General features: G+C 41.3%; 1 protein-coding gene across 2 annotated transcripts in view; it reads right to left on the bottom strand.

Moving 5' to 3' along the window:
- Positions 1 to 15,627, bottom strand: part of GRHL2 (grainyhead like transcription factor 2) — a 98,041-nt gene that overhangs the window by 45,534 nt on the left and 36,880 nt on the right. For both annotated transcript variants that reach the window (XM_075213898.1, XM_075213897.1), the window contains exons 4-7: positions 11,971 to 12,358; positions 10,016 to 10,068; positions 9,723 to 9,876; positions 222 to 333 (exon numbers count right to left, since the gene is read on the bottom strand). In XM_075213898.1, the coding sequence (XP_075069999.1) occupies positions 222 to 333; positions 9,723 to 9,876; positions 10,016 to 10,068; positions 11,971 to 12,358 (707 nt within the window). The remainder of the gene's footprint in view (positions 1 to 221; positions 334 to 9,722; positions 9,877 to 10,015; positions 10,069 to 11,970; positions 12,359 to 15,627) is intronic.

Raw genomic sequence — 15,627 nt, 5'->3', positions numbered from 1 at the left:
AATGGTAAAGCGCTACAGAATTTGCTGGTGCTATATAAGTAAATGTTGATGATGAGGTTGATGCACTTGCAGTCTTCATTGTCTTGTGAGTATCACGTCATTGAGCGCTGCTTATAGGAGGTGCTTAAATGACAGCTATTAATATAGGATGTACTAAAATTACAGTTACAAATTTATCTTGCAACACCAAACAGGAAAATGCATTCGGGGTCCATGATTACCGATGTCCAAGACGCGCTGCTTTGCCGTGTGCTGCCGAGAGTGCCAATACTTCCAGTACTTTAATTGTTCATCGCGGTTCTTATCCTCGCTGAACACAACCATGACAACGCTCTGCAGACACAAAAGAGGTCAGAACACATTAACGAAAACAAGAGGATTTCATGAGATATGACAAAGGCAGCTTTCCCAACACATAACGGGATAATGTACCGGGATACCAAGACCCATAATACTGATCATTATTTTACCGGAGATCATTTTTCTTGGTGTGTGTGTACCTAATATAAGCCAAAGTCATATGTTTGTTTTATTTTTTGACAAAACACCAAAGAACTGCCATCAATTTTCAACTTCCAACTGTTTGATGGACTATAAAACAAGTATCTAACCAGATTCTGGGTGCAAACATAGACAAATTGATTATAGACTCTAATAAATTATTTGTCTGAGTTTCCATGGGGGAACACTGATGTTAAAGGGATTACAATAAAAATAGTTTGGGGACTATTTTTGTAATGTAAGTTTGAGGTGTAAAGTGGATCAATGTGAATCTCTAAGGATGTATTTGGAACAGGGTTAGGATCAGACTGGTCATTAAAGTTATCAGCGGTTTCGTTGGTGAACTCAAAGGGCTAGATTTACTAAGCTGCGGGTTTGAAAAAGTGGAGATGTTGCCTATAGCAACCAATCAGATTCTAGCTGTCATTTTGTAGAAAGTACTAAATAAATGAAAGCTAGGATCTGATTGGTTGCTATAGGCAACATCCCCACTTTTTCAAACCCGCAGCTTAGTAAATCTAGCCCCAAGTCTCAGTAGGCTTTTCATGTATTTAACACAAAATGGAGCAAGGTAAAAGTGACTAGGGCATCTCATACCGAAAAAGTTTTTGTTAAATGAACAATATATGACCCATCGGAGAATGGATCTTATCCTATAATTTTAATCAGATGCAATTTACACTTTTCCCTTGCACGTCTGTCCGAAAAAAGTGCCTTTCTAGACAAACTTCCCGTAATGTAAATGAAAAAAAAAACTTGTAGACACACACGTGTGTCAAATGTTACAAAGACAGTCCCAATATTACCTCACACTGATGATTAATATAATCCACGAATAGTGTGAAACTGAGCAGTATTTTAGGAGAAGGGTTGAAAGGGTTAATGAAACGTTCTAAACTGGCGGGAGGGTGGAATTTGATGTGCTGTGCACCTCTGATAACCCGCAGATCTCGCCACCCCTTAGTTTTAGAAGGCATCTCCAATGATCTTAAGTAGGCATACACCTTGATGTGTGCTGCGTGCGTTACATAGGGTAAAATGTGCAAGGGCAAAGTGATTTCTGGTGCACATCTAGGGCTAGATTTACTAAACTGCGGGTTTGAAAAAGTGGAGATGTGGCCTGTAGCAACCAATCAGATTCTAGTTATCATTTATCTAGTGCATTCTACAAAATGACAGCTAGAATCTGATTGGTTGCTATATGCAGCATCCCCACTTTTTCAAACCCGCAGTTGCTTTAGTAAATATCCCCCCTAGTGTGGTTGGTAGGTGAGATCAACCGTGAGAAGGTTAATGTGGGAGAGACAGGAGTTATTATACAGTATATGTGTAGGTGGTGCATGCAGAATGAGCACTGTGTTTAGGTGACTGATGTAAGAAGCACCCAAATTGCCTCTGGTACAGACAGATGATGCCATTCTCACTCCCCCATTCCTCCACAATCAGGGTACACCCTGCTCCCTCATGTCTCCTCCTTCACATGTGCGGACCTGTATTACATTGGCATCAAACACTTTTTATACAAAGTATTTTCTCATAAACGGCCACTCCTTGGAAAAATATACAAATCTTTGAATTCCTTTAGCGCCTTGTTCCTGAGGTTTAACATTCCTGTCAGCTTTGCAGGAGAGTCTGTTTCCAAGACTTCGCTGCTCACTTTCTTTACAAGAAAGCAGATCTCTAGCCAATTGCTAGTAATATGTAGATTATATGTAAGGCAGAGAAGAGAAGCGTGCACATCTAGTATCTAGTCTAATAATATAAAATGAAGTTGAAAGATAAAATAAGTGTAAAAAACATGGAGTCAATTGCTAAGGGGAAACAATTTGTTAATTGCAAAAATAATTATCTCCTGTTGTCGCATCATATATATTGTTTTACACCAGTGTGCATGAATTTGTTGATAAAACAAATCAACCAAGACAATTGCAACTATATGGTGGCAACAGACAATGTTACAGGCATATGCACATAAAAACAATGGACAAAGATTCTAAAGGTCTAGGTCATAGAAACAAAACTCCCAGCAGGTTTAGATCATACTCGCCAGCCTTTCCTCGTTGGCTTCAGGGAGATCGGGGGGGGGGGGGGGGGCGTGCGGAGCAGGGCTTGACGAATCACATCATTTTAGCACCACCCCTTAAACGCTCTCCCAGGAGCCCGGGAGGTCCCCCAGAAATGTGGGAGTCTCCCAGATATTCCGGGAGAGTAGGAAACTATGCGTTAAAGAAAAGCAGCTAATGACTCTCTAGAGACTGAAGTGTCTTTTACATTTTTGTCTCCATTACTGAAGTCATGTTGTCTTACTTGTCAGTCTTTGATTAAATCTTGGTCTCCATGAAAATGGCCACCTTCATAGTCATCAATACATGGACATAGGACACAATTTCTGAACTGTGTCATCATGCCACAGATGGTGAAGCCAACCACGCCTTGTACTGGCTCAGCATCAGGGAGAATGCCAGACTCTTCAGGGAGTGAGGGAGATCACCCCTATTTCAGGGAGTCTCCCTGACATTCAGGGAGAGTTGGCAAGTATGGTTTAGATCATACAACTTACAAGAAACTCAAACTGGTAAACATGATTAGTGAACATTGAGGGGGCTGAACTACACCTGACAATGGAGAATGGTCAGGAGCACTATGTAGAGGTTTTCAAAGCTTTGGACTATTTACCAGGAATATGATCCATCACTGTAATCTTGGACACAACTAGTTATACACCCACTGAGAGGAGGTCCTAATGCTCTAGGAGAAACCATCCAAAAGGCACTTACACAGATGGAATAACTGGGTACAAACAACAGTGAAGGGCACAGACCCATTACTGGTTGGATTCAACGGTAGCAGTGCAAAAGAATCTAAATAGTATCAGAAGAACCTGCAAGGGCCCAAGAGACCTATATCAGGGTATAATGAGAGAACACTACACATTAACAACATTGGATGGCATCTCTTCCAAACTGGTAGCACCAACGTTCTTCAGTGTTGTTGATGCCCAGTCTGGATACTCCAAGGGAACAGAGAAAGAAGGATATGTTGAGGCACTCCGTGATGTTATGTCAATGTTTTTATTATGACATAACATCCCGGAGTACCACAACATATACTTCTTTCTCTTTTCCCTTGGATTGTATACTAGTATTTGGGTGCCCCCTTTAGTGATATATTAATTACAGATTTCTGGATTAAACTACATAATCAGCAATACAGAGGATGTGTTATAATTAAACTGTGAACAATAACTTGGTGCGTTATCTCCTTTATAAACCAGTGTGGATACTGGCATCCAGGGCTACATACAGAGATCAGATAATTAACCATTATACAAGCCCCATATGGGAGGTATAGCTTTCTATGCATACCACGTGGAATCTGCACAGGAAATATTCCACACAAAACATACATCAGATAATGGAATGCCAACATGGGATCGGTGTAACCATTGATGCAATCGTGGAGCATAGGAATAAAGAATGCAAACCTGCAGGTATTGCTAGATCACTGCAGAGAGAGAGACACACAACTCTGACCTAATCCTGCTAGAATAGGAGAACCTTACTGTAGGAGTCATATTTTGGGCACATAATACGCAAAGGGGGCTTAAAACCAGATCAGAGTCTGCGTTAGGTGTGTTCAACTATTGGGAGACGTCTTCTAATTAGCGCAGCCACTTTACAAACCTTTCTCAAACACAAGCAACACAAATAAATATGTGGTTCTTACAGTCACTAAGCTTTTTAACATTGTTGATGAGGTTGAAAAAAGACACCAGTCCATCAAGTTCAACCTATTTTGGATCTCCAGCGATCCTGCACTTATATTTGAAATTGATCCAGAGTAAGCAACCGCCAATCTGTTTCAATTGTGAAAATCCCCCCAGACTCAATATTGCAGTCCTATTTTTACCCTATATCCACTACTATCCTTCATTTTAATTAACGGTCGTATCCCTGGATACACCTTTCCGCTAAAAATTTGTCTAACCCTTTCTTAAACATATCTATTGAATCTGCCATCACAACCTTCCCTGGCAATGAATTCCATATCTTGACTGCCCTTACTGTAAAGAACCCCTTTTAAACATCAAAGAACTGATAACCAAGCAAACAGGAAAAATGACTTTTCTTTAATATAAAATATGCTGCTTTGATTCAATTCGATGCATCACAAAAGGGCTAGGGAGGTGCTCAGCCAAGGAGGCCTATACACCCAGTCCTGTGACACCAAAACAGATTAATTCCGGAGGAAACAATTGTGACTGCAATAATGGGATGTTAGAAGAAATTCCATTGTTATATCAATGTTTCCAGAACAGAGGTTGAAACAGACCACAAGCAACAGGAAAACATAATGCAAAATCCCCTGATGGTGGCTCTATCATGATGTGGAGATTTGTGAAAGATATAAAACTTTATAAGCTATTTTAGGCATCCCATGGGTAGACTCATTATATAGGGCTATCCCAGGCAGAAAACATAGTCGGGGAGAACCAGCTCTGGGGGAATAAGTACATGGCATTATAATGCACCTTCCATTGACCACGCCAAACAGAAAGCCATAGAAAAGGTAAAAGACATAACAAGCTTTAGCACAATAACTGTACACAAAAACTCATTGCAGTAATATTACATCTTAAAGCAATACTGGGAAGACATGGTATATCTGATGAGTTGATTAAGGAGACAATCTTTATGGCAGCACAGTGGCCTAGTGGTTAGCACGTCTGCCTCACAGCACTGGGGTCATGAGTTCAATTCCCGACCATGGTCTTATCTGTGTGGAGTTTGTATGTTCTCCCTGTGTTTGCATGGGTTTCCTCCGGGTGCTCCAGTTTCCTCCCACACTCCAAAAACATACTGGTACGTTAATTGGCTGCAATCAAAAATTGACCCTAGTCTCTCCCTCTCTGTCTGTCTGTCTGTGATTGTGTGTCTATATTAGGGAATTTAGACTGTAAGCTCCAATGGGGCAGGGACTGATGTGAATGAGTTCTCTGTACAGTGCTGCGGAATTAGTGGCACTACATAAATAAATGATGATGATGATAGTCCATACATCTTGTAACCAAATCGTCAGGTGGAAAAATATATAAGTATTGTCAAGAACATTCATGGGGCCTGTGTTACGAGCCGCGGCGGTGCCCAGCCGCCGCGACTCACTCACCTGCGTCCCGGCCGTCGCTATGGCGACCGGGACGTCACTTCCTGACCCGGCCGTTGCCGGGGCAACGAGAAGACGCTTCGGCGCTGTGTCCCGGCAATGAGAGGAAGCCGGGCGCAGCGTTCACCATATGTTCTAGCCTGTGGGCTAATTAATGCAGCCTATTAATTATGCTGGGGGCTGTGTCTAATTCAGAGCTAGGCTCTGATTGGTGGCCACTGGTATTTAAGGCAATGAGGTCTGCTGCCTCATTGCCGGTTATAGCTTCTGTGTTCCAGTCTGCTGACCTGCTAGTTCCTGTCCTGTATCCTGATATCTCTATTTGACTCCCCGTGTATGACCCTTGGCTTTGATTTGGACCTTGCTCGTGTTTCCTGTGACCCTGATCTTTGGCCTGTTTACCCGTTCTGCTATTTGCCTGTGACCCCTGACCTCAGCTTGTTCATCGATACCGTTGTCTGCTGCCGGCCCTTGACCTCTGCGTGGACCTGACTCCTCTTGCCTGGGTTCTCCCCAGCTGGTACGCACTTCACGACCCTCTGTCAGTCTGCGGCCCAGTCTGTCCCCACCATCAGGGGCTCCAGTGAACACCTGACTGGCAGAGTAGATTCCGGGTTGTGTTGTGCCGGCTGGAGGGGTTCCTAACAGCCTGATTAGATTCTTAAAATATCCGCGCGAGGTGCCTCCGGAGACACCTTGTGAGGATATTTTTTTTTACAGAATTAACGTTCGTTTTTGCTAAAAAATTAAGATTACTTTTTACCGTAATATCGGTAAAAATGCGCATGCGTGATGTTCTTAGGAACATCGCGGACAATGGAATCTGCCCCACAAAGAATTTTTAGGATTCTGAGATAGAATTTCTGAACTATAAAAACACATCCACCAAAGTGGGTTTAATCGGCTCAATTGGTACTGTGGTACTGGGTAGAAGGTAGAATATTCGATCTCAATGATACCAGAGAAGTTACTGCCAGAGAACGGTCCATTTAAAATATGTGTGTAAGGAGAGAGGAAGGCACCAGAAGACACAAGGAAAGCTCTTTAGTAAAACAACCAGACCATTGTCAGCACTTGACCCAGTACAGGAGATACCGAAAATATGGGAGACACCGGCTACTGGCATCTATGGAAAGTAGAAACATCATGAAATTCCTGCTGTCTATCTTGCCATTCAGAACATAGAGGAAGCACCATTGACATATAAATTATGGGAGAAATTATTTATTGATTAAGAGGCAAAACGAATTTCTAATTAACTTATAGGGCAAAATTATGCTAGGCAGGTATCCCAGTGACTCACCTAGGGATCGCTGTTTTTGATTGTTATAGTGTAAATCTGTTTGTATATTTCCGGTTTTGGCACTTTCAGTATATGCGTTCCAGAGAATACAAGGCAGCCATTGCCTCATCTATTTTGCAATGATCTGCAGACTATCATATTTTAATGACTCATGAGCTGCAGCTGAAGACAATCTGGGATTGCATAAGAAGTCCGGTAACTACATGTTTTTCTTATATATGTTTTTTCTGTTGTTCTATGTGATTGTCTTGACAAAGGTCCAAATGTAGGACCGAAACCTCGACTTATAATGTGAGATATGGAATTAAATTAAAAAAAAGTGAAAGCAGAAATGGTGATTAGATCTTTAGTAAACTGCCATGTATTTTCGCCGCTACTCTGTCAGTAATTTTAGACAGACAGCTCGCTGCAAACTTTGGCCAAAAAAATTTGGACAGTTGTGAAAAGATAATTAGAAAATAGACTGTAAATGACTGTACATGAATGGTAATGCTACAAATAGTAATATAGGAGCAAAAACAGCTCTCTATCTCTCTCTCTCATCATCATCATCTATTTATATAGCACTACTAATTCCGCAGCACTGTACAGAGAACTCACTCACATCAGTCCCTGCGGCATTCCCTAACATACACACACATAAAATGACAGACAGAGAGAGAGAGAGAGAGAGAGAGACTAGGGTCAATTTGATCGCAGCCAATCAACCTACTAATATGTTTTTGTAATGTGGGAGGAAACGGGAGTACCCGGAGGAAACCCATGCAAACACGGTGAGAAGTGAACATACAAACTCCACACAGATAAGGCCATGGTCGGGAATCGAACTCATGACCCCAGTGCTGTGAGGCAGAAGTGCTAACCACTGAGCAACTGTGCTCCCTCTCTCTATCTCTCTCTCCCTCTCTCTCTCCCCTCTCTCTCTTCTCTCTCTCCCTCCTTCTCCTTCCCTCTCTCTCCTCTCTTTCTCTCCCTCCTTCTCCTTCCCTCTCTCTCTCCCCCTCCCTCTCTCTCTCCCCCTCCCTCTCTCTCCCTCCCTCTTTTTCTCCTCTCTCTCTCTCTCTCCCTCTCCCTCTCCCTCTCCTCTCTCTCTCTGTCTCTCTCTCTCTCTCCCCCCCTCTCTCTCTCTCTCCTCTCTCTCTCTCTCTCTCTCTCTCTCCTCTCTCTCTCTGTCTCTGTCTCTCTCCCCCCTCTCTCTCTCCTCTCCCTCTCCTCTCTCTCTCTGTCTCTCTCTCTCCCCCTCTCTCTCTCCTCTCTCTCTCTCTCTCTCTCTCTCGAAAGCGGTTGCTTTATGACGTAGCTAATGCAGATAGAATGAAAGTTGTTCAGTGCAGAGAGATACTGACTGCTGTATGTTAGAGCTCACAAATCAATTCATCCCCTGTCTACTAATCTTATTAGAACATTTAGATTTTTTTTTCTAATTTAGGAGCTGATCGCAGAGACATGATCACACAGATCTCCTATGACAATTCAAAATAAAAGTTTTATCTCTACTAAACAGGGCATGATGAAGCTCACAAGGAAAAAGGATACGGATACCAGATCCTACACAGAGGACCGACAAGATGGACAAGATACAAGGAATTGGGTGTAAAATATACACCCAGTAGCAGCTTCACCCCATGGAGGTAGTCCTATCACTTACATCCACCCTACTATGGTGCAGGAGTCAATAATTTAGATATATATAGTAACTCATAACAACAGTGTCATTAGGCAATAAAAGATAATATCTGATTGGTTGCTAGAAGTTGCTATAGATTTACATGTGACTATATGCAAATGAGTTTTTCCACACCGTTTATATGGAAGCCTTCTCAGTCACTGCTTTACAAACCGACATCTGTCATTTAGTGGCATACTCAGCCTTTGTCAGTGTTATAAGCAGAATATCCTGTATACAAAGCATTAAATCAAAGGGTCGGCATGTCAATGGTGTTCTCAATGACAGTTCCTTTGTATACCATGGCCAACAATCCTTACAATTGAAACATTATCCTGTAAAATATATATGGCTGATATATATATATATTTCTGCTCTCTATTCAGCTGTCTGCCGATGTCGCCACAAGGGGTGACTTAAACATCTGTAGCTGCCATTTTATCATAAATAGGGAAATTCAATACAAGCCACTTCCACTACAGTTACCGTAACACCTTTAATAAAGCAAACTCATTACCTACAATCTAGGTTCTCAACATGTGATATGTGTACTGGAAGAGAAACCTTACACATAGGGGTGGGGGGGGGGATTCAATTCGGCCGCGCTCAACATGGCGTTAATTATATTACCATTAATACGGTAATTTTAACCCTGATTTCTGCTCGTGGCTCCCTGAGCTGTGAGAAAAAAGCAGCATTAAAGATTACCGTATTAACGGTAATAATGCGCACTATTACCGTAATATCAGTAATAGAGCGCAGGCCGCGTTCCTTTTGGCAGTAACGCGGCCAACTGAATTCCCCCCATAATGGTGGTAATAAGTTTGTACAATAAACTAAAACCCCACCTATCAGTTCACACAGAACAAGTGACATCACTGAGGTATGAGGCACTGGGTGCCTCGTGACTCAGTGACGTCAATAGTTAATTGTGACTTAATAAGCTGAAGGTTTGCTCAGCTCACAAAATGGCTGATGTGTAGTTAACGAGTGTGCATTGCTGACTTTGTAGATTAAAAGCATCAGCAAGAAGAAAAAGATTAAAAACCACAATTAAAAGTAAAATTAATGAAGCATAAGATTTCATACCCGGACTTTGCTGATGGGGTGCCTGAAGCACTTGTTGGTTCCAGTTTCACTCAGAGTGACGGCATAAAACTGTCCTTTGTTCAAATAAGTCATAGGTCCTTCCCCTTGTTTTTGGCGTAGGGATTTTGTGGCTTCTAAAGTATATTGAAATGTGCTGGAGTATGGGAAAGACACAAGAGAAAATCTATATTACTAAATATCAAACTTATTGTTACATTCAACAAGCTTTATAAGTCACATCTCCTGCAGAGGCAGTTCTTAGAGTTCAGTAAATAGATATCTGCACAACATACCTTGCTGTTTGGTCGTACATAAATTCCTCAGCCACCGACGAGCTGCGGTATTTCTAATACAAAGGAAAACAATTATTACAGTCAGCTGTGAAATGTCTATTGCAAGTTTTCAAAACATAGACATATCTGCATTATTTTAAGGTTTTCAGCTAAACAAAAATAACATACCTAAAATACATATCATCACAGATTCCCTCTATATATCAATACATTGTTTGTTGCTTTGGTATTTAGAGTGGATAGACAAGTAGATTCTTAGGTGGAACATAATTCCAGGCCACAAAGGACTAATTAATCAATAGTTGCTGCATCCAAAAGACCGGTTTCGTTTTGCTTTCGTGGTGTGCTTGTTTCTTGTTAAACAGAAAGCGTTCATTTAATGGCATTGTAGCATTTTTGGACAATATCTCCTTAATCAAACGTGCCTTCGAATATGGGAATGGCCCCCCTAATGCTCCCATTATCAAAATCCAAGAGCCAGTTTGCACTGAACCACGCTCAAAACACGTGCTCACTGCATCCATAGTTCTTCAATACAGTGCAGGTTTCTGGTGCAAAAGTTGGGGTACGCAGGGCAGAGAATGCCTCTTATTTGCTATATATTGGAGGCATGTTTGATTAAGGAGGGGTTGTTTAAACTGGAAAAGACACTATCATGATAGCATTTTTTTACCTATGTAAATATAGATACGGTCTTGTTATAAAAAAGAAAATGTTTTTTTTTCACTCTGTTCTATTGATTGTAATTCAGCAGACATGCCGGTCTGCTGTGTTCTACAAGATTCTACACAGCAGTCAGGTCTCACTTGTTGAAAATTCTTGGCCCATTTACACCTGGTTAAGGCTATCTGACAACACTATCATTTAATTAACTAGCGATAATACAAAGGGGCCTATTTAACAATTTCCAATTCCATCAAAAACTGCAGTTTCCAGGGAATGCCGCAATTTTAGGTACCCTCTCTATTTATTACTAAAGAATCGCAGCCAATGGGGAGAGCACTGCAGTAGAGGGATCTTCGGATCACTCACCTCTTCTACCTGCTCTTCCCCCGGTCACTATGGCAAAATTGGCCACTTTGCCATAGTGGCCATAGAGGAGATAGTGGACAGCAGTTTATCGTGACTGCTGTTCCGAAACAACAATTTTGACAAATAGTCACAATCTTTAATTCCTTATCATTGCTATAAGGAATGAAAATGATTGTGTACAAAACGCGGTGATTGTTAAATATGCCCCAATCTACCTATTGTTTGCAAAATTGTGAAAAATTAGATGGCAATGAGAGATGTGGTGTCTACAGGATCCGGGGGTGAGGGGTGGGTACTGGGTTTCTCCAACGACTGATCTCAAAGAACCTGCACCAAAGAGGCCCCAGCTCTGCTTTATTAAGATAGGGGGGTTTGGGAGGCGAGAACCGCGCCCCCATCAAATTTTTGCTATGGGGTCTAGCACCAGCTACACCAATAGAATAGTAAAAATTGAGAGTTTTTTTGCTAAACAATCTACACTATAGCTATACATTTAAACGCATTTCATGGTAGCACGGTGGCTCAGTGATTAGCACTTCTGCCTCACAGCTCTGAGGTCATGAGTTCAATTCCCGACCATGGCCTTATTTGTGTGGAGTTTGTATGTTCTCCCCACGTGGGTTTCCTCCGGGTGCTCCGGTTTCCTCCCACACTCCAAAAACATACTAGTAGGTTAATTGGCTGCTATCAAATTAACCCTAGTCTGTGTGTGTGTGTGTGTGTTAGGGAATTTAGACTGTAAGCTCCAATGGGGCAGGGACTGATGTGAATGAACAGCACTGCGTAATTAGTGGCGCTATATAAATAGCTGCTGATGATGATGATTGCAAGCGATTGTTTAATGTTTTCAGCTATACCACACCATTATCCTATCACCACCCGCATAATAACATGTTATTACAATGAGTTCGGTACAGTCTTACATCGGAGACGGTTTCTTTGAAGCTCTCATTGTATGTGCTGTCAGGAGTACTGCGCTGATCGTCCTTGAGGTAGTCTGTATGTTGCGCGATATGTGCGCCATAGTGAGTCTGCTCAAATATAACCCCTCTAGGTTCTTCACTGTCCGCCCTGTACGCCACCGAGGAGGACATAAACACCGGTGTGAACTCCTCCGCTTTCACCGCGGTGACCGAGGAAGCCGGGGCAGAGGTTGGGCTTTCCGATAAACTGCTATTATATTGTTCTCTCTTGGAGGATTCCACAGGTTCTGTGTTCAGGGAACGGTTCACTGGGTTCGTTTTTAAAACCTGCACCCGATTCTCTCCAGCGCTCAGGATACTCGGAGACTCATTATTCAGGATGCCGTTCCTAGAAAACACAAATAAAACAAGTTATTTTAATTATCTAAAATTTAATTATCCCAACAATTCAGGAGGCCAACACTCAAAATAGAAAAAAATGATTCAAAATACATAGAATAGCAGGAAGATGGAGTTGTACTTAACAGCAAAACATCAATAGTTCCAATGTACCCAACGGCAGTTTCGGGGCTCCTAAGACACCTTTGTCAAGGGCTGCAACTAACAAACAAGAAAGTCACCTGATATAAATACCGACATTGGCACCACTCAAAATAACTCAAAATGCCTGAGACGTCGTTGAGTACAATGAACGTACTGATGTTCTGCTGCTAAGCATAATACTATCCAGTGGCTTTTCTATGTATTCTGAATATTTGTTGTCTCTTTCTTTTTCAGTTTCGAGTGCCGGCCTCTTGGACTTATATATATATATATATATATATACATACATATATTCACACACATACTATATATATATATATATATATATATATATATATATATAATATATATATATATATATATATATATATGTATATATATATTAGAGATGGGCGGGTCCGGTTCTCCGAGAACCGAACCCACCCGAACTTTGGGTATCCGAGTACCGAGCTGAGCAGCTCGGTACTCTCCCGCCCATTCCGAATCCAAATCGAGGCCGAACGTCATTGTGACGTCGTCGGATCTCGGGGCTCGGTTCTCGCGATACTTCAACTTTATAAATACACGCCTCCACAGCAATCCATCGCCATTTGACAGAGGGAGAGAGCAGGGTGTAGTCATAGGCTAATTAGAGCAGGGACAGAGAATACAATATTGTTCTTGCAATTGCTCTAACCAAAATCGCTAGTGCAGAGAGGAGGATAGAGGTTTATTATTTTTTCTTCATATTTGGCACTCCCCAGCGCTTTTGGGGTGTCCCCCATAATTGTGCATTAATATTTCTGGCTGTCAAAAGTCATATCTGTCAGCAGTATCTACTAAATAATTTGTAGCACACCTCAGTGTTTTTGGGGTGTCCTCCCTAATTGTGCATTAATATTTCTGGCTGTCAAAAGTCATATCTGTCAGCAGTATCTACTCAATAATTTTTAGCACTCCTCAGTGTTTTTGGGGTGTCCTCCCTAATTGTGCATTAATATTTCTGGCTGTCAAAAGTCATATCTGTCAGCAGTATCTACTAAATAATTTTTAGCACTCCTCAGTGTTTTTGGGGTGTCCTCCCTAATTGTGCATTAATATTTCTGGCTGTCAAAAGTCATATCTGTCAGCAGTATCTACTCAATAATTTTTAGCACTCCTCAGTGTTTTTGGGGTGTCCTCCCTAATTGTGCATTAATATTTCTGGCTGTCAAAAGTCATATCTGTCAGCAGTATCTACTCAATAATTTTTAGCACTCCTCAGTGTTTTTGGGGTGTCCTCCCTAATTGTGCATTAATATTTCTGGCTGTCAAAAGTCATATCTGTCAGCAGTATCTACTCAATAATTTTTAGCACTCCTCAGTGTTTTTGGGGTGTCCTCCCTAATTGTGCATTAATATTTCTGGCTGTCAAAAGTCATATCTGTCAGCAGTATCTACTCAATAATTTTTAGCACTCCTCAGTGTTTTTGGGGTGTCCTCCCTAATTGTGCATTAATATTTCTGGCTGTCAAAAGTCATATCTGTCAGCAGTATCTACTCAATAATTTTTAGCACTCCTCAGTGTTTTTGGGGTGTCCTCCCTAATTGTGCATTAATATTTCTGGCTGTCAAAAGTCATATCTGTCAGCAGTATCTACTCAATAATTTTTAGCACTCCTCAGTGTTTTTGGGGTGTCCTCCCTAATTGTGCATTAATATTTCTGGCTGTCAAAAGTCATATCTGTCAGCAGTATCTACTCAATAATTTTTAGCACTCCTCAGTGTTTTTGGGGTGTCCTCCCTAATTGTGCATTAATATTTCTGGCTGTCAAAAGTCATATCTGTCAGCAGTATCTACTCAATAATTTTTAGCACTCCTCAGTGTTTTTGGGGTGTCCTCCCTAATTGTGCATTAATATTTCTGGCTGTCAAAAGTCATATCTGTCAGCAGTATCTACTCAATAATTTTTAGCACTCCTCAGTGTTTTTGGGGTGTCCTCCCTAATTGTGCATTAATATTTCTGGCTGTCAAAAGTCATATCTGTCAGCAGTATCTACTCAATAATTTTTAGCACTCCTCAGTGTTTTTGGGGTGTCCTCCCTAATTGTGCATTAATATTTCTGGCTGTCAAAAGTCATATCTGTCAGCAGTATCTACTCAATAATTTTTAGCACTCCTCAGTGTTTTTGGGGTGTCCTCCCTAATTGTGCATTAATATTTCTGGCTGTCAAAAGTCATATCTGTCAGCAGTATCTACTCAATAATTTTTAGCACTCCTCAGTGTTTTTGGGGTGTCCTCCCTAATTGTGCATTAATATTTCTGGCTGTCAAAAGTCATATCTGTCAGCAGTATCTACTCAATAATTTTTAGCACTCCTCAGTGTTTTTGGGGTGTCCTCCCTAATTGTGCATTAATATTTCTGGCTGTCAAAAGTCATATCTGTCAGCAGTATCTACTCAATAATTTTTAGCACTCCTCAGTGTTTTTGGGGTGTCCTCCCTAATTGTGCATTAATATTTCTGGCTGTCAAAAGTCATATCTGTCAGCAGTATCTACTCAATAATTTTTAGCACTCCTCAGTGTTTTTGGGGTGTCCTCCCTAATTGTGCATTAATATTTCTGGCTGTCAAAAGTCATAACTGTCAGCAGAATCTACTAAATAATTTTTAGCACTCCCCAGTGGTTTGCGCTCAGAATGGATTCAAAGCAGTCCACATATGATCTAAATGAGCAACCAGGTTCTGTCACCAGTCCTGATGTTAGTGTTCCCAGTACGTCATCTGGCCAAGGCGATGTCAAACAACAGAGTGTTTTCAAATTAGTGCAAAAAACAAAAACCAAAAAAAAATTTACTGTATTGAAGCGAAAAAGAAGTGTAACTGAGCAAAAGTTAAGTGACGATAAAAAAAAAATTGCAAGCATGCCATTCTACACACGCAGTGGCAAAGAGAGAATGAGGCCTTCACCTTTGGCTATTAGTGGCAGATCCCAAAAAGTTACCCAGGCTACAATTGGTGCACAACTACTGTTACGCGTCAAAGCTGAGCTGCAAGATAACAGTGAGGCATTACAGGAGAATATTTGCTCTGATTCACAAATGACAACAATCCCTGTGGAGAGTCCATCCAACAGTGGGATGTCTAATCGTGAG

The sequence above is a fragment of the Mixophyes fleayi genome, chromosome 5, assembly GCF_038048845.1.
Source record: "Mixophyes fleayi isolate aMixFle1 chromosome 5, aMixFle1.hap1, whole genome shotgun sequence".
Lineage (NCBI taxonomy): Eukaryota > Metazoa > Chordata > Amphibia > Anura > Limnodynastidae > Mixophyes > Mixophyes fleayi.
This window is presented reverse-complemented; position numbering and strand designations above follow the sequence as displayed.